At 39.5% G+C, this 20,024-nt stretch overlaps 1 protein-coding gene across 9 annotated transcripts in view; it reads left to right on the top strand.

The window, feature by feature from the left end:
• Positions 1-3,715: 3,715 nt before the first annotated feature.
• Lcorl (ligand dependent nuclear receptor corepressor like) overlaps positions 3,716-20,024 on the top strand; it is a 154,576-nt gene continuing 138,267 nt past the window's right edge. For 2 of the 9 annotated variants that reach the window (XM_051164979.1, XM_051164978.1), the window contains exon 1: positions 3,716-4,018. In XM_051164979.1, coding sequence (XP_051020936.1) covers positions 3,868-4,018 — 151 coding nt within the window. In that variant the 5' untranslated portion in view covers positions 3,716-3,867. The remainder of the gene's footprint in view (positions 4,019-20,024) is intronic. The other 7 variants (XM_051164986.1, XM_051164987.1, XM_051164984.1 and 4 more) reach the window with 7 other exon arrangements.

Raw genomic sequence — 20,024 nt, 5'->3', positions numbered from 1 at the left:
AATTTTTAAAGTGATACATATGTTGATCACATAGTTTGTGAATAATGGCTAAAGTCCGGGTCCTAAGTAACTGATTAATCACATTTCCCCTCTGATCTTTCTTTTTATTGTAAGTTAATTACACATTATTCATGGAGTACAGTGTGCTAATTGGGTACAAGTAAAAAATGTAGGATGAGACAATCAGGGTGTCTCTGATCTTTTTTTTCTCAAATCTCCAATCAGTGCAATGCATTATTTAGTTCAGAACTAAAGGGAATAAAATAAAGTGTGATTGTCTAAAAGCAGATACTCCAATAGGGCTTGCCAGCACTCTAGTGCTTTTTGATGTGTGTCTGTTATGCTTTATAATTACAAATATGTAGCACACATATATTTCAATTTTATCAAATTATAAAGTGTATTTTTGTATATATATTAATACATTTATAATTGAATAGATATTTTACAGTCCTACCAGTATGCTACAACACTTACTTTTATAATAAAGTAAAAGAATAGCTTTCACTTTAGGTTAGTATTTTTTAAAATATGGCTTTAGTGATTATTACTCTATAACCTTTTATTTTTCTGCTGTGGAAATATCCTGCAAACTCCTCAGTTTCATCTACATCATAGCATGCTTTCCTAAAATTGTACCTTAAATTTTATCACTAAAAGGTCAAATAAATACACCAATGATTTGCCAAGCAGCTTAGCATTGTATAAGAAGTCTACTAATGGATAAGCTATAATGGCGATCCATGGTAGTTTTGGTTCCAGGAATGACAAGTCTGTTATTCGTTTGTTATATCCTCCCACTCACCTTTTGGGCTTGTCTATTATGTTTTTTTGACCATCAGAAGAGTGGCAAGCAAACTTGAGAAACATTGGCAAGTTGGTACTTACCCTCTGGTGCTTCATACGCTGGCTCTACATAGATAACGCTCCCACAGTGGCAACCCCAGACAAGACTTGCAGAGTCTCACCAGACCAGCACAACAACCCGCTTGACCTGCAAATTTAGGAGTAGTAAGAACTGAGTGTGCTTTTGAGGCACTGTTAGAGATTTACTTGTTACTTAACAAGTGACTGATACAATAGGTACAGGAAGTACATGGGACAAGACTGTCTTTTTTACACATATGAATGTCTTCATACATATTTGCTGTTATGTTCAAGTCTGTTGCAGCTGAAATTTTGGCATGGGAGACAACATTGGATATGACCCTCTTTTTCCATTGGCTTTATATTCTAAATATCCATCAAGTCAACAGATAACAATTAAGTATCAACTGAATGTCAGGAACAACACTACATGCTCAGAGTGAAATGGCTTGACTGTTCTATGTTTATGGGGCGATTATAATATACTGACATACATGCTACAAAAGAGTCTTTGCTAATATCAGTGACACTGATTTTCAAACTTATTTCCATTTATATATGTTGTTATATATAGGCATGGTTTTCCCCTTTGCTCAGAAAATCTAGAGACTTGTTTTATTCCTCTTTGTATTTCTCCTTTATTTGGGAGAAACACTTAATTCCCCCTTTCCTTGTGACTTACACATCTTTCTATTGTGTAGCATATTACCTTTATTGTCACAGGCTTGGCTAAGTTACTTGTTTTAGCCACTGAGACCTAAATGTGACCCATGTTGAGACTTTAAAAGTGCTTATGAATAGGGGCCAGCTCCCATGTGGCTCCTTGGAGCCCTGTGACAGCGACCATGTGAACAAGTCAAGGGTAGCCCCTTGAAGAGCAGAAATATTGGTTTCTGCAATCCTAGCAGACAGCTGTCCCTCAGAAATGGAACTGTCAAACAGCTGGCCGCACAGCCCAACCAAAGGGTCAGTCAAGCCTAGCGCAAATTTTTATTTCATAGAATCATTAAAGGTGTCTAGTTTAACTCTATTTCGTTTATTACATGTGCATGCAAACGCACATGATATTTTAAGCTATTAAGTTTTGGGTGGTGTGTTAGGCTCCCAAAGGTATTTGCTCCATCATTCCTTTCAAGTTAGCATGACCACATGTTTTCATTGAAAAGTTACTTTGGTCAGAAGTTTCTAAAAGCTGGGCCATGCTTTTGTGTCACTTCTCTTGTCGTGGTGCCTGATGAGCTTTTAGGTGAAGGAGTTCCATTACAGTTTTTTCATCTTCCCACTCTAAACTATGGAGATAACACAGCGGAAAATAAAGTTTTGTATGAAACTACTGTCAGTTTGAATTTCTGTTACTGAAATACCACCTGGACTATCTCCATTCTACACATAAGCTTGCCTCCCAAATGATAGCATTGCAAATTCATATTACCAGGCATGACTTCAAACGTCACATTCAAAACTTCCGATGAAAAGCTTATCTTACATTTTCACTACTTAAGCAATGCTGAGCAGTAAACTACTTTCTCATAAGAAGAAAAAAGAATAATAGATAAGAATATGCCGCACAATAGAGGGTACTACAGAACTGAGAAAATTTGGATTTCCAAGAGTTAAAATGTATCTCTCCGCAGAGCTGAGCAAAAAATGCCCGGCAATGCACGGTAATACATAGAACTTCACTGTAAACTCTGGATGGCTCGCCCGCTTTTGGTTCTACATTTACAGAAATAAATATAGAATGGCTCTAGTGGAAAAGTTTTTTAAAAGGGAGAAAAGAAAGAAAGAAAGAAAGAAAGAAAGAAAGAAAGAAAGAAAGAAAGAAAGAAAGAAAGAAAGAAAGAAATTAAGTTTAAGTATATACTTAGTCAAAAGATTCTCCTCTGAGGAAAATTTCTCTAGCATATCGCAGGATCCATCCATAACAGCTACACAAAGTGCTAAATCTCATGCCAGTTAAGGCAGGGGGGCAAAAAACACAAAAAACTCAAGGTACCAAAGTCTCTCAGTGAGTCTTCGTTATCCAAGAGTTTAATTTTGAGAAGTATGTAGAATTTCCCTCTGCAGTTTTCACCCAGCTACCCTCATTATTTATGGTGAAAAGCCCCTTCAACGCCCCCCTCCCCTCTCCGATCTTTCCAAGTACTCTCACTTTTCACAATCTCTTCAAAAACTGCTGTCCGGGCACTTCTTTCCTTGGATGCAGTGTAGTGATTGGCCTGCCCTTTCCCTGAAAATGAATGTAGATGACATTGACCCTGAAGGTCCAGGACTTAAAGAGCTTGGCCTAACAAGACGTCGACAACTTTTGAAGCCTCCTGGGTACTCCCCCTCGCGGAACCTGAGTAAGCTAAGATTGGACAAGGCAAGGCTCGCCCTGCAGGCACTTAGGCTGAGGGCTTGAGACGCCAAATCCACCTAGCGCAAAGCACTTGAAGTCTAGGGCTGGGCTGCCAGCTGGAGAGCGCGAAGCAGTTCGGAGAGCGCTCAACGCGAATGGACTACGAAGCCCAGAGTGCACAACGCTGCGCCCTTGAGCTCCGCTACGGGACCCGCACGCAATGGAGGCTGGGAAATGAAGTCTGCGGACTTCCAGAGCCCCGCGGGAAGGCAGAAGTGGAAGCGTTGCTAGTCCGCTCCTTCTGCACGCGGGTTCCTGGCTGGCCTCGGGGTTCCTCGCTCCCGCTCAAGGGTTTTCGTGGACGGCGGGAGCAGTATGGCTTGCCTGAGTAAACTCCGGGGGGGAGGAGGGGCGGGGAGAGGAGAAGGAGGCGGGGTTAGCGGAAGCGGCAGGTTGCTTCCTTCTGTTCGCGCTCCCTCCCCGCCTCTCCCTGAGGGAGCGGTGGGAGGGGGAGGGGAGGGCAGAGGGAAGGTAGTGACACGTGTCAATCAACCCCCCTCCGGGGGGCGCGCGCTCCGGGGCTCGCGCCGAGGGCTCGCGCCCCTGCCTCGTGCCTGCGCCGCTCGTATGTAAATGAGGGCGCGTGACGCGGGACGCAGATGGACAAGGGAAGAGAGAGAATGGCCGCTGCCGCCGCTGCTGCCGCCGCCGCCGCTGCCGCTCAGTGCCGGAGCCCTCGGTGCGCGGCGGAGAGGAGAGGATTCCGGCGGGAACTCGACTCTTGGCGCCACCGCCTCATGCACTGTGTAGGTAAGAGAGACACGGGCCGGGCCGGGCTCCGCGCCGCTGTGCGGCTGCCCGAGGAGTTTGTGGCTGAGGGGTGTAGTTGGGAGCTCCGGTTCGGGTCAGTTCAATGGGGGAGCGATGGGAGCGGCGGCGGCGGCGGCGCGGCGGCCCCGGCGGCGCCTTTTGTCTCGGGGCTCCCTGCCCGGCGCGGTACGCGCCCCGCCGCCCGCCCGCCTGCCTGCCCGGCTCCGGGCTCCCGGGGAACTGTTAGTTCGGACCCACTCTCGGAGCTCCCCGCGGAAGCCGCCTGCCGGCTCGCGCTGCCCCCTAAAACTCCGGGGCTCCCGTCGTCCGGCTGCCGGTCCCCGCTGTCAACCGTGGCTGTGCGCCCGGGCGGCGGGGACCCTGAAGCGGCCGGCCGGTCCGCGCCCCCGCCGGCCGCTCACACACCCCCTTCTTGCCGCCGGGGGCTGGCGAGGGTAGACGCTGCCTAGTTCCCGGGACGCGGGACCTGGGGCTGCGGGGCGCTCGCGGGGTCGGGGGCCAGGAGAGGGCTGAGGGGGCGATGGGGGGCGGCGCCCGAGGGGCGGGGGGCGGCCGCCTCTGCCCTCTCACGCGCGGCCTTGGATCTGTGTGTACCCCTTTAAGAAGGAGCCGCTCGAGCGCTGACGGTTGGGATTTGAAGTTCTTCCTCCCTCTTTGGAAGTCTGGACGGATGGGGGGGGTTGTTGCTATGGCGACGGCACCCTCCCCACGCCCCCCCCCCTTTTCCTTGAGGACGCCCCGACGACTCTGGTCCTCTTTCGCTGTCATGTGATGGACCGCGCATAGCCCTCTCCACCTCCCGTTGCTGCTCAGATGCAGTTCAGTTTTCCGTTTCTGTGGGGTCTCAACTGGTTTTGCTTCAAACTTCCGCGCTCCCGGCTGTCATTCGGGGGAGCGGGAAGTGCCGGGACTCCGTACCTTGTTGCGGTCTCTGCTTTTCCCCCCCACCCGGAATGAGACCGGTGCCCACAGCTGTTACCCAGCAGGTTTGGTACAATGCAAAAGAGGGGCTAGTGCGGGTTGAAGGGCTGCGGAGTGTGTGTTTCGTCGGCAGGGGTTACAGGGTAGGTGGCATTTGAGGGGAAGAGGTGGGAGTGGAGGCTGGTGCGTGTTTGGAGTGGTTGGTAGCGCCTCTTGTCTTTTCTTAAGAGTAGGTGCCAGCATTCGGGAGTTGAGGAGCAAGCCTGAGGCTCACTTCCTTGGGAAGACAACTCCCCATACCTTGTTTTCATCTGTTCTTGCACCACCTAGTGCCCTGTCCCCCCTACCCCACCCGGCTCAGATTTGTTCCGTTAGCATCTTAAGGTCTGTCTTGTTTTCACTAATCATAGCAGATGAAACCAGAAGCAACTCCGCTTCAGTAATGTGCCATACAGAATAGGACGTATACTAGAAAACAGAAGGAAGGATACCCTGATTTGGGACCATTTCGGTGATGTGTAAGCAGTTTACTGTTGTGTTTCGCCTCTATGAAATGTATTTTAGTTGGATCTGTGGCAAACTTATACCGGGGGTGGGGGGTTGGGGGTCGAGAGCCCTGAAAAGCAAAGCAAATTCATGCTGTGTCCGTACTTGTACCCCATGAATGAAAGGAAAGTGGACCCGTTTTGACAGTTACTAATGTGAAGGTCTCTTCCGCTGAAAACCCGCCTAGAAATTGTGGAATTCATTCCCGTGGAGCCCAGCAAATAGCAGACAGCATTGCAGTACCGGCTCACAGTATTACTGCGTTAAGTTTTAATAAGCCACACAGAGATTTGAAGATGACCCTGGTCAAGCTTTGTTTTACAGTATTTGACGATTTATTTTTCTCCTGTGTCTTTGAATATATTTAGTATGGCTTTGAATCTCAACAATACATGTACTCTTGAAAGTCGAACTTCAAGCTGAAACAAATTAATTTGATTTCATGGGAAACGGAGTTAGATTTTTGACTAATGTGTAATCTGTATTACATCTCCAGTATTATACACAATTATATTGTACCACACGTGAAAATAATGTTTTCCTGAGCAACAGCCACATGTGAGAAATTGTTTTACACCGTTCCAGTTTTATATCAAGAGATCTATCTGGTATATTGTCTTTGTTACTATTATTTTAAAGTAACATAACACTTCTAAATAAAATATACACCTGTTAGTTGGGGGTTTTCGTGTCACATTTAATTGTGGTGTAGCTAGATGTTAAAAGTAATTATTTCATTTCAAGCTACCATTTGCTATGATGTACTTTGCAGAAAAACCTCTTCTGTTCCTTGTATGTATGTGTGTGACTTATATACACTATGTAGATGTATAAATGTATATATTCCTTATTGAATAGTTGATGCTCTTATTGTTTGACATACTTTTTAAATAAAACATTCTTCTGGCTTTCGAAAAAGAAAATTATTTAAGTCTTAGTTTTTAGTTGGCGTTAGAAATGGTAAGCATCTTCAGGTTGTACAGCAATTTGATATTAAGTCTCTAATGAAGTTTCTTCAAATCTCACTTCACTGCTTAACTACCTAAATATGATTGATCTTTTTGTTATGTATATTGATTGAAAATTTAGGAAGAAAGTTTCTTTACTGTCAATAAATGATTATAGTGATTGAGAAGGGAAAATGTTTGAATCTGTCTAGAAATACTCCCTTTATAATTGTGGAACTTATGTCTTTGCCTTAGATTACTCCTCTGTTTCATTTCTGGTTTTGTTTTAAATTGAAGAAGTGTCCTTACAATTTTTCCCAATTGATGGCTGTGTTATAATGGGCTTTTTATAATTTTCCTATGCTATAGTATAGTTTTTAATATCCTTATATAACAAATGTTTGTGTGCATATTGGACATGAGACTATTATCCTCGTATTCAGAATTATACTGAACATTAGTAGACACAATCTCATATCTTATAGAGTATATAATTAGTGTTTACTAACCAGAATGACACTGAGCTTTGAGTCTTTATAGAATAATTAGTATCTAATGATTCATAAAATTAAAAAGTTAAGTATAGCATAAAATAAATGTATTGATAAAGTTTAAAGGATTATTAATACTTGAAAAGTAATTAAAATATTTGATCTGGGGACAGGACAGTTTTTTTTGAAAACTTATTTTGGTATAATTTGCATCTCAAAATATTTAAAAAGTATCTGATGTCTTTTCATTATTCTTATCCTAAATTCCCCCCCCACACACACACACCGAGAAATTTGAGGGTAATTTGGAGACATCTTTGCCCCTAATGCCTTCAGTATTCAAAAAAGCAAAGACACTGTCAGCATACAGTATTACCTAATTTATATTTCAATTTCCAATTTTAACTGCTTTTTCTCTCTATCTGTCTCCTGTTTGTCCCCTAGTTCAAGATCCACTCTAAGATAATATAGTGAGTTTATTGGTTATCATGTCTCTAGTCCATTTTAATTGGGGATACTTACTCATTTTTTCTTTGTTTTTCTTGGCCTTGATATAAGAAAGGAAAAAACGGCATTATTCTGTAGAAAGTCCATCAATTGGAATTTGTGATTTTTCTCATGATTTTTTTTTTTTTTTTTTTTTTTTTTTTTTTTTTTTTTTTTTTTTTTTTTTTTTTTTTTTTTTTTTGCTTTTGGCAGGAATACTACTGGAGAAATGTTCTGTTCTTCCTAGTATATCATATCTTGAAGTTTATAATGTTGATGTGCCTCAACCTTAAATTTTGGTTGAGATGAGATTTGCTACCAGGAAATTGAGATAGATGTGAGGACATCCTATTGGGCCTCTAGGTGAGAGAAGTATGGGAGAATGAGGAAATAGAAGGATCCAGAGGGTCCTAGAAACCTACAAGAAGAATATTATGATGAGCGGATCTGGGCCCAGGGGTTCTGCTCAAACTATGGCGCCAACCAAGGACAATACGTGCAGTAAACATTGAACCCCTACCCAGATCTAGCCAATGGACAAGACATTCTTCACAGTTGAGTGGGGACTGACTTTCACATGAACTCTGGTGCCCCATATTTGACCACGTCCCCTGGATAGGGAGGCCCGGTGGCACTCAGAGGAAGGATAACAGGCTATTAAGAAGAGACTTGATACCCTATGAGCATATACGGGGGGAGGAGGTCCCTCTCAATCAGAGGCATAGGGAAGGAGAACAGAGTGAAAGTGAGAGGGACAGAGGAACGGGAGGATACAAGTGATGGGATAACAATTTAGATGTAATATGAATAAATTAATTAAAAAAAGAAAAACTAAAAAAAAAAAAAAAAAAAAAAAAAAAGATGAGATTTGCTCCTTGAAAATTATCCACCATTTTGTATTTAATATGCAACTTATGGGAAAGTGTTTTGAAGAACAGAGTATTGCTATCATCACATCAGAATTTCAGCCACAGTTTAACATCCATCAATATTCTGGCTTTGTCCCTTTTTATTTTAGTTTATTTATTTATTTATTTATTTTGGATTTTTTGAGACAGGTTTCTCTGTGTAGCCCTGGCTGTCCTGGAATTCATTATGTAGGCCAGACTGGCTTTGAACTCAGAGATTTCCCTGTTTCTGCCTCCAGAGTGCCAGGATTAAAGGCATGAATTCCCCCTGTCCCCCTCCCCCCATCCCTTCTTTTTAAGGGTTGATATTCATTCAGTTATACTTTGTATGATTTCGTGAATTCTTTTTCAAAAATAAAAACCACTGTCATTATTTTGACTCTCAAATTGTGGCAGATTTGACTAAACTTAAAGCCTCCCCACTCTGTGGGCATCCCACACACTAGTAAACAAGATAGTCTGCATTTATGTATTTTATTGTCCCAGGTTTGGTAATAGACACTTCACCAAAATGACCTCCAACCTTTTTAGAGGGAAAATTCAGTTTAGATACCAAAACTAAACAGCAGGTTTTAGGTCTGTTTTTATCCCTGTTTTTTCAAATATATACCTACATATATTTTAAGATCACAAAATAAAACAAGAGAAAGACTGGTTTAGAAACATTCTATAAAATACTAATGTCTTTCCTAAAGAAGATTGGTTCAGTAGTAATTGGAGTCCAATATGAAATGTTAAATCTTCTGATTAAAGATTAAATCTATATTCTTTCCTTAAAACACATTTTTGTCTATTACCTTTTTAATTAAAAATATTACCATTTTTGTACTAATCCATGTAGAAATTGTTAAGGAGTTGGGTTACTGTTTCATGTTTTAGAATTGGGTATTTTATATTTATAGTACATCTTAATTTGAAGACTCTACTTAATTGCAACAGGTGGCAAGTGGACCCCATTTAGTTTTCTTGGTTTCTATGGTACCACTTACCTTAAAAATCTCTTCATAATAAACAAATGTATAGTTTTACCCAGATATTTTATTTGGTTAGTATAGTATAGATCGTAAGAAAATAAACTCTGGAGCTAGACTTCTGAATCTGGAACCTAGTGGCACCACTTACCAATGAACAAGGTTCTTTTTTATCTTTCAGCTGTTTCATCAGTTATTTGGAGAGGCCTAGGCTGCTGGAGAAGAACTTTATTGATTGTGCTAATACATGTCTTGTGTGTAGAAAACACCCAATAAATGCTGTTATTGTTGGTGATAGTTTTTCCCTGGATTCTTGAATGCTTGGGCTTTGTAATTTTTGTCAATAGACTCTGGTGGAAATGGTGCTGGGTAATTTAAAAAGATTATGGAGCATGCTAAAGTAAAACAAGAGTTTAAATGATCTGTCTTTTCCAGTTCCCTATAGCTATAGTGTATAGAATTTTGAAATCATGTAACTTAGTACTGGCTTTCTGTGTAAAGAGAGCAAAAGACATTTACTATTCTCTCTATTCTAGGCAATCTTTGGTAACTGACACAAGAAATTAGTTTATAGCTCATTAAAAACTCTTATTACCAAGTGTGTTGGTGCACACATAACCTTTAATGCCAGCATTTGGGAAGCAGAGTAGACAAACTCTGTTTCAAGGCCAACCCTTCTGTTCATAGCAAAGCTCCAGGCCAGCCAGGACTGCATAACAATAACCTGTTTCAAAAACAAATAATAACAAAACATTATCATATTAGGTTATCAAGAGGTTGTTTTTTGTTAGCATGAACTCTATTTTCACCTTTCTGTTATTCAATTTGATATGTCCTTCTGGTTTCTTCTTGCCTTTTCTTCTGTTATCTTAAGCCATGGAGTTCTCCCTTGTCACTGTTAGCATCTAAATCACAGAAGAGTAGATTTACTTAGAAATCTGTATTGATGGGTCACTGATTGGTTTGGGCAGCTGTCAAAGAGTGTTTGTTGGCCGTACAACTTGTTCCAAGCTCCAGCAAATGTGATGTCCATTTATTTTAAGTGATGGTAGTTATGATACCAGCTAATCACGTACACTACACAGCTGGAATCTGTGGTGCTGGGAGTATTGAATAAGCTAAGATCTGCGTCTAGATTCTCTTAAAACAACAACAAAAACCAGAATTTTGGATAATTTTGCAGTTTTGTTTTTTTTTTTTAAGATTTACTTTAGTATGGTTGTGGGTAGATGGGTAGGTGTCTGTCTGAATTTCTGTCTGTCTGTTTATGTTATATGTATGCAAGTGCTCTCTAAGGCTATAAGAGGGTGTGGAATCCTAGAGTTACAGGAGATTGTGAACTTCATCTGGAAGAGCAGTAACTCTCTCAGTAGTTACAATCAGTCATCCTATAGAATCGTACTCCTTAGGCTGGCTACAAAGTGTGCCACCTTCACTGTTGGATGGCTGTCCATCCATCCGTTCTTCCTTCCTTCCTTTCTTTCTTTTTTTTTTTTTTTTTTTTTTTTTTTTTTTTTTTTTTTTTTTTTTTTTTTGAGATAGGGTTTCTCTGTGTAGACATGGCTGTCCTGAACTCACTCTGTAAACTAGGCTGGCCCGGAACTCACAGAGATCCGCCTGCCTCTGCCTCCCGAGTGCTGGGGTTAAAGTTATGTACCACCGCCTGGCACTGGTCTTTATTTCTGCCTCAGTTCAGTCTTAGGAGGGACAATAAAGATATCTAGGGTTTCTTTGGTCATGTAAGTATTTTTTCATAGTAAATCTAGTCTCACAGTTAAAATATCCTACTTGTGCCGTACTTAAGTCTTTTTTTGGATAATATTCTTTACTTTAGATATACAGGTGGCCCTTAGAGTGGTTTAGCATAAGAATCTCTACTTTATAATAGCATGAAAGTGGTACATACTTAACAGATACCATTCCAATTTTATTTATTTATTTTTTGTTTTGTTTTGTTTTTGTTTTTGTTTTCAGTTTCTTTTTCTTTTTTTTATTAATTTATTCTTGTTACATCTCAATGTTTATCCCATCCCTTGTATCCTCCCATTCCCCCCCCATTCCAATTTTAAATTTAATTTTCTATGACAAGCAATACACAGTATGCTGTTCCTGATATGCCACGTGATAGCTTGAATCACAGTTCCCAGTTAGCCACATATTCATTAGGATAAACAATTGATACTTTTGTAGTATGCTTCTACCATAGTATTCAATAAGTTACATGAAATACTCCATTCTTTATTATTTAAAATAGGTTTTGTGCTGGTTTTGTGAGTGCCTGTAATCCCAGCACTCAGGAGGCAGAGGCAGGCAGATCTCTGTGAATTCCAGGTCAGCCTGGTCTACAAAGCAAGTCCAGGACAGCCAGGGCTACACAAAGAAACCCTGCCTCGGAAAAAATAGAATAAATAAAGTTTAGGATTTTGATTTTCACAACTGTGGGCAGTGTAAGTGTCCTGAGCATGTTTAAGGTTAAGCTATGATCCTGTAGTAAGTCAAGGAGTATCTGTTGTATACAGACTAGCATTGATCAAGCACAAAACGTGCATGTCTACAATACTGATAACCCACATAACCTTATTACAGTACATAATTAGGATTAACTCTGTAACCAATGAATCCTCTGAGAAGGTTTTATTTGTAACATTATCAAGGTAAGATATTGTGATGGTTCCAGTCTAACTCGCTACTACTATTAGAAGTGTAATTAACAAAATATGTCATCTTTGCATTTGAAGAACAGCACACTGTTCTTACTTAATTAAAAATAAATTTAATTAAATTAAAAATTTTAGTAAGAATTTTTGTGTTTGCCTGAAAACAAAAGAATAAAATGGATCATTTTTTGTTTCTGTTTGTTTTCCTTTTGTAGTTGGCAATAACCTTATCCTGCTTATATTTGCTTGTTTCTTTAATCTGCTGCCAAGTTATTACTTTCCTTATAATAGTTCATGGATTCAGTTTTTCTGATAGTGCAAGCACTTGGGCAAATTCAGATAAGGTTCTGGCTTATATCAGTATATGCATTACTGATTTTACTGCCTTCTAGTGTAACTTATAACTTAAAACATACAGTAAATCATTATTTGTGCGGCTGCTTTGATTTCATAGTTCACAAGGCATTAATGTCTCCCATTTGTCTCTTTTTATCAAGTAAAAACTCTTAACCATATTCAACTATTTAGTTATAGACTATCAGACTGTTTAATATATGTGTGTGTGTGTGTGTGTGTGTGTGTGTGTGTGTGTGTGTGTGTGTACATAGATATATGTGTGTATATTAGGCCAACCATCCCTTTTCATCTGCTTTTATTTATTACACATTACCCCAAATTCTTGGGCATCTTTGTAGCCATTTCTTCTACCTTGGATCCTCGGTCACCTTTAAAAGTTAACTTTAACCTAGAGTGTTTTATTAATAATACCTTGAGACATTTTTCTATTAATTCAAATTGGCTTTTCTCCTCTAAGGGTGTATGAAAGATGTATATATTGGAGCTAACTTTGTTCATTAGTCTTCATGTTTACCAAACTATTGACAGACAAGGGACTAAGTATGGAACACTGTTCCTTCTTAGTATTTATCAATATCAACTTAAGTGTTAAAATATTTATATAGTATTTTGGGGCTGAAGATATCAGAGAACTATATAAGCACAAAGATAATGAAATCTATGTAGATGAATGAGATTACATGGGAACATAAGGGTAGACTATTGGAGAGTAAGGATTCAGGACCACACCAAGGTACGTTAAAATTCCTTAGGTAGAGAAAGAGGAACCTCACAGTCCTGTGTGTAAGGGGTGTGTGTGTGTGTGTGTGTGTGTGTGTGTGTGTGTGTGTGTGTGTTTGCATTGAGAAGTAAGGCTTTGGATAATCAATAAAGCAAAACAAAGTGTTAGTATTATCCAGGAGGAAAACATAATTTTTGTTTCTGGAAGGTCTGTTATGTGTCAGATACATATATGAAGCATTGAATATGCAATATTTTGGCAACATGAGGGTTCCAGGTGACCTTGATTAGATAAATTTAAGTGGAGTGATGGAGATGTCAACTGTATTATTAACAGGTTAGAAAGTAATTCAAATGTGATCAAGTGGAGATAACATACTCATCTTAAATGAGATATACTTTATGGACTGGTGAAATAGCTCAGTGAGTAAAAACATTTGGTTTGTGAGCCTGATGACCTGAGTTCCACCCCGAGTGACACCCATGATCCCCCTTTTTTTTATTTGCTTGTGAGCAGGAATGTGTACTTTTGAGTGTATGCACACACACTTGATTGAGAATATGCATGTATGTGTGTTCATATGCTTAGAGTCGACATCAACATTGGCTGTCTTTCCTAGTTGTTCTCCTCATTTTTTGAAAGAGGACCTGAATAAATTTGGAGATTCCAAATCTGGTCTGACTAGCTTCAGAAACCCTCCTGTCTCTGCCTCTTTAGGCCAGTGATTACAGGCGTCCACACTGCTTCCAACCACCCCAGCCCTACCTTGATCACGCTCAGGTCTTCATGCTTACATGTGTATAGCAAGTGCTTTACAGACCAAGTCTTCACAATTCTTGTATATATTAAATTTAATAAAGTTGAGAGCTATTAGCAACAGAATATTGAGACTTTTACATTAAGTAAAGAAATAGATGGGCTTGGTTTGAATTATTGAATGAACTCCAATTCTAAATTTATCTCTTAAAGAAATTTAAAGAAATATTTTCTTAATAAAGTTCATTATTAAGATTTATGACATGGTTCTGTTACACATTTTAAAGGCATGATTTTTCCCTCAACTTTTGTCAGTCAACCATCAAATCTCTTGAGTCATAAGTGCCATTTGTTTGGGGTATATTTCTGTTTTTTCCTTACTGGGTTCTGAATCTCCATAAAATTAAAAATCAGGAATCAAAATACTAGCTTTAACTGTAAGGTTGTATTGAAGTATTAGACTTAGAACTGTGATTAAAAATAGGTGTCATTGCTAACGTAGGCGAGGGAAGCTCAGGAGGCCTCAACCCTATACTACAGGCAGCTAAGGATGCTGAGAGAGGGAGAACTAGTCTTCCCCAGGGAAGAACACACCAATTTCTTACCTGGCACCAAGTGGTCAGCCCTGAAAACACAATTATATGGACTGAGCAGGTTGTATTTATGTATTTAGAAACACACACCACCAGTAACAGTGACAAAGAAGAAAGAGCCCATGAATTTGAAAGAGAGTTTTTGAGAAGATTTGGAGGGAGGAAAGGGAATAGGAAATGATGTAGTTTATAATCTCAAAATGTAAAACACTACTAAAAATAAACAAAGTTAAATTAAAAAAAATAAGTGTCATGCTTTTTACCTTTCAGCTCTTTAAACTGAACTAACTTACCAACCTATCAGAAGTACAGCTGGACTGACAGGCCTCTTCTAAAATACAAGGAGGTGCTATGCTATGAATACTGTGCTAGTGAGGCAAATGAACTAGAGGGTTGGTCCTATGTGGAAAACAACTTCTAAGACACTCTATTCCAGTAAGGAACAGATATAAAAACGTTGTCAGTATTAGTGATTTTTTTTTCTTCTTTTGTGAAGACTGAATATAATATAAAGAACAGAAGCTTCTTCCTAGGAACTTCTCCTAAGAATGTGAGCTTTTTGTGGGCGTTCTGTCTTAATGTGAGATGCAAGAATTGGGGGATGGGGTTAAAATGCTTATCTAGTACTGTAAGTTTATAGTTAGATTTTTTTTTAAAAGACTGAAATATGATTAAGGGTACTAAGTGTTGATGTGGTATAAGCTCATGGAAAGAGAAAAGGAACAATTTATTCCTTGGAAGGTCTAAGATGACCAGGTTCCATGGGACAGATGGAAAGCAAGGATTGGGAACCTTTGACTTTATATGAAGGACTGTGTAGCCATCCTTTTTGGCTATTTATTGGGTTCTTTTTTCCTACATCCTTGCACCACCCCTATCCCTTCTAACTTCCCAACACTAGGCAGGAGAGAAGGACAGCATCAGTCTCATTAGACTACTTCCTGCTGATTAGGGCATCCAGCTCCTTGAGGCCAGTTTGATCTTCATTGTCAGGCTCTCTCCAGCCACCAACCAGCAATAGCAGCTTCGGGGCTCTCACATCTGGATCTTCTCAAGAGTCCCCAGAATTCTAGACATAAACTATTTCCATCTGGGACAATCACACCTGCTGGAACACAAGGCAAATTGTAATCAGCTGCATAATTTAGTCTGAAGCAGCCCCATATCCCACACCTGGAATTAAAACATACTCACATAACATTTCTATGTTCTTAAATCAAAATTTTCACTGCAGAACTGGTTAGTAAATATTAGGCTTAGCCAAGTTAGAGCAGTAGTATGGTGGGCAGGCGTCAGCAGCCTTCCCAGTCTAGTCAGTGGTAGACATACTAGAGAGGCACAGTGTACTGTGAACATGCTACAGGTATGTTTCATCTGGATAGTTTACTCCTAAGGGCCGTCTGGTCAGTGCTGGAGCTAGTCACCTCTGCTGTTGTAAGGCAAAAGCAATACCAAAATGAATAAACATGGCTATGTTTCAATAAAAACTTATTTTTTATGAACAAGTAAAATTGGCTTGCACGCTATAGTTTGCTGATCCTAGAGTTTCAAAGAAGCAATATAAACTGACTCAGGGAACAAGCTGAGAAGGAATAGTATATACAAACAAATAATAACATATCCTGAAAATATTTAGCACGCAATCACCAATTGCAGGGTGGGGTGTGGAGCAGAAATGCAAGTATAAATTATAGGTCTCAACCAGGAACAAATATGAACCTTTGAAAATTTTTGTTAATAGATAATAAGTATGATCAGATACGTCAGCTACTTTTCATTTTAAGCATCCATTGTTGGTAAGTGTCAAGGTTTTTAATTTTCGTTTGCTTTTTTGTTTACAAAAGTTCTTAAGAAACTCAATTGATTCAGCTATTTTAAGTCAAAACTGGGAAAAGCAGCAGTCTACAATGTACTAAAAAACATTGCACATCCAGAGTACTTCGTGGATGACATGCCTTTTTTCAGGGTGAAAGATGAAAGCGAAAATATTATTTCTTTTGTGAATAGAAGCCAGGTTAGAGTACAGTCAAAAGGCTGTTCGGTGCTTTACAGGAACACCAATATAGCATCTCTTCAGGCTTATTTTCCCTGGATGGCTCCCCCCAAAAAGGAAGAGAAGCAGAACAGAGCTCTGCCTGCTCAGTGATTCCTAAAATCACCACGCCCGTGCCCCTTTTCTGGATGGAGAAAGGTTCAAATCCTACTCCTGAAGTCTCCTTTGTGGTAGAAATTAGAAAGGAGAAACATTGTACAACCTCTAATACTTAGGGTTTTAAGACTTTTTAAAAAAAGATCTCATCAGTAGATAAGTGTATCAGAAACAGTGTGACTCTTATTAATATTGAAAACAAACTTACATAGTCCCGATATTTAAATTTTAAAAATTTTAGTATTCCAAACCAACTTTGTTTTAAAAAGTGTTAATGAGTAAAGGTTTCAAACCTCAGCAAGGTAAGAAGAGAAGGAGGACATGGGCTTGAATGGGAGTTAGCCTTCTTTGTATGAGCTTAGGACCCTAGTAAGTACCAGGAGAGTAGGAGGACATCTCTATTAGAAGTACAGCTTGCTGTTCTATGTGTTGAGGCTCAGACTGAATGACAAAGAGTCCATGCAAGGGAAATATCTGAGCTTAAAGCTTTCAGCTGTTATACTAAGAGCGATGATCATAAATGTGTCTTTAAGTACAAGGTATTAGAGCTGGAGCATAAGAGGTATGCATGCATTTTAGTGGAGATGTTATTATATGGGCTGTCAGGTGAGAGCAAGTATAGAGAATAACGCTTGTAAAAAGGGTGCCAGGCCTGAGGGATATGAGCTTCAACAGATGAGGAAATTATATACCTGTGGGAGTAGAGATTAAGGATGGTAGTACCAGCCGATAGTGGTGACGGTGGTGGTGGTGGTGGTGCACACCTTTAGTCCTAGCATTTGGGAGGCAGAGGCAGTCAAATCACTGTGAGTTTGAGGCCAATTTGGTCTATAGAGTGAGTCCAAGACATCCAGGGCTGTTACACAAAGAAATCCTGTCTCAAAAACAAACAAACAAACAAAAGAATAGTAGTTTCAAGATGGATGTAAAGACTGTCTATGCTAGGAAAGAGTCAAGAGAGAGGTTGATTATGTATAATGAGGTTGATGGAGTAAAGGAATATTAAAGATAATAGGAACCAGGGTTTTGTTATTATATGAGAAAGGAGGTGCATGCAAATGTGGAAATAATATTGGAATGCTATCTGTAATGTTGAGTTGGAAATGTGGTATTTTTTAACTCATTCATTAGGTATGGATAAGACAAATAAGAAAGTGTGTGCATGCATAAACTCACATAAGCATATGCTTTAATGTTAGTGCCTGAGAAGAGACTTAGAAGCATCAATAGGAAGAACATTGGACAAATTTTGTCATTGCTAATGTGGCATATTGTTTTTATATTGGTGGGGATTGATTCGTAATTTCCTAATTTTGGTGGTGGTTTTTGTAATATATTTTTATAAAGAATATTGAATAAGTTATTTATATATAAAGCTTAATTATAAAAAGGATTTTAATGTTCCAATGAGAGGAGTTTTATTTGGTCTTATCATAAAACATTGTAAAATATAAACATTTTATAATCTTCACTAGCAAATTTTAAAAACTTTTAAAAGATGTCTGTTTCCCTTCCTAATAAAGCTGGATTTTTAAAAGATAATATTTAAGTAATAGATGTTCTAAAGTACAGAATTCTACTCTGAAAACAGTCTTGAAAGTATCTTGCTCTATGCAGATATCTACAGTCACATACACATACAAAATGAAAAAAAAAAGGCTTTAAAATAGCTTTGCACAATGACATACAGCATTCACAAGCAAAAGTTTTTCCTGGGAAATAGAAGCAATGATGTGCATGCACACAGCTCTACACCCTTAGGAAACAATTCATACCAATTTAACACCTCTCCTCTTTAGTGTTGCCTATCCAAGAATCTAATGACTTTATTTTTTAGTTTTAATTTTGAGACTGTAATTACATTTCTCCCTTGTTGGTCCTCCTCCAAAACCCTCTGTCTTAGTTTTTTGGTTTTCTGTGAAGAGACACCATGACCAAAGCAACTTGCATAAAGGCAAACATTTAATTGGGGCTGGTTTATAATTTCAGAGGTTTAGTCCATTATCCTTGTGGGAAGCATGGCAGCATGCAGGCAGACATAGTGCTGGAGGAGCCCAGAGTTCTACATCTTGATCCTCCGGCCGCCAGGAGTAGACTGGATTCCACATTGGGCAGAGCCTGAACATATGACACCTCAGAGCCCACCCCCAGTGTCACACTTCCTCCATCAAGGTCACACCTCCTGATAGTGCCACTTCCCAATAGCCAAGCATTCAAACACATGAGTCTATGGGGGCCAAAACTATTCAAACCACTCCACCCTCCCATATACCCCTTCCCATTGTCATTCAAATTCATGGCTTTTTCACTAATTATTAATGACATGCATATATGTATACACACATTTCTAAATATAACTTGCTCAGTCCATATAATGTTACTTGTATATATCTTCAGGACTGACCATTTGGGTACTGGCTAACCAGTTGGTATGCTTTTCCATGGGGAAAATAACTCCCCTGCTCCTAGCTTTCCTCAGTTGCCTGTAGCTCTTTATAGTAGAGGGTGAAGGCCTCATAGAGTTTTTCCCATTCTCATTGATATGTTCAGTGGTGTTGTCCTTGCTAAGCTTAAGTTTAGGCAGCCATGTTACTTAGATTTCATGGACCTAGCTTCTCATTATATTAGGAGACACACTCTCACAACCAACTCCCTGATCCTCTGGCTCTTCTTACCTTTTCTGCAGTGTTCCTTGAGCCTTAGGTGTGAAGTGTTTTGTAGATACTACCAATGGGTTTGGGCTCAACACTGCATCTTGACTGGTTGTGGTCTCTGTGCATAGAGAAGTTTCCTTGATAAAAGGTGACGATTACATTTATATCTGATAATTTGGTGGTAGGAGAATATTGAACAATTTAAAGAATGATAGGACATCATATAGGCCAATAATTCTCAATGGAAGGCCGGGCGTCGTGGCGCACGCCTTTAATCCCAGCACTCAGGAGGCAAAGGCAGGCGGATCTCTGTGAGTTCGAGGCCAGCCTGGTCTACAAAGTGAGTCCAGGACAGCCAAGGCTAACACAGAGAGACCCTGTCTTGAAAACAAACAAACAAACAAACAAAACAAACAAACAAACAAAACAAAAACAAAAACAAAAAAAGTTTACGTCAGTGTTAAGATATTTTCTATAGCATTTCCACAAAATAAATATTTAAAAGCAATGTTGAAATATTCTTGTGAATTAATCACTTTATTCCTTGGACCTATCTATATTATATATAGATATGTGAGCTGTTTTGCATAATTTTCAACACAAAGAACTCCCCATTAAAATGATGGCTGGTAATATTTACTGAATGTTCTGCATGTGTTAGGCACTATGCTAAGTTCCCATGTGTAATAGCACCTTTAATTGTTACTCATGAAACAATATAATATTCATGTTGCAGATGAGAGATTTGAAAGGCTATGTGAGTTGACCAGAAACTTCTTTCCAGTAAACGTGAAATTGGAATTTACATCTGTATAAGAGTTTTCACTT

The sequence above is a fragment of the Acomys russatus genome, chromosome 22, assembly GCF_903995435.1.
Source record: "Acomys russatus chromosome 22, mAcoRus1.1, whole genome shotgun sequence".
NCBI lineage: Eukaryota > Metazoa > Chordata > Mammalia > Rodentia > Muridae > Acomys > Acomys russatus.
This window is presented reverse-complemented; position numbering and strand designations above follow the sequence as displayed.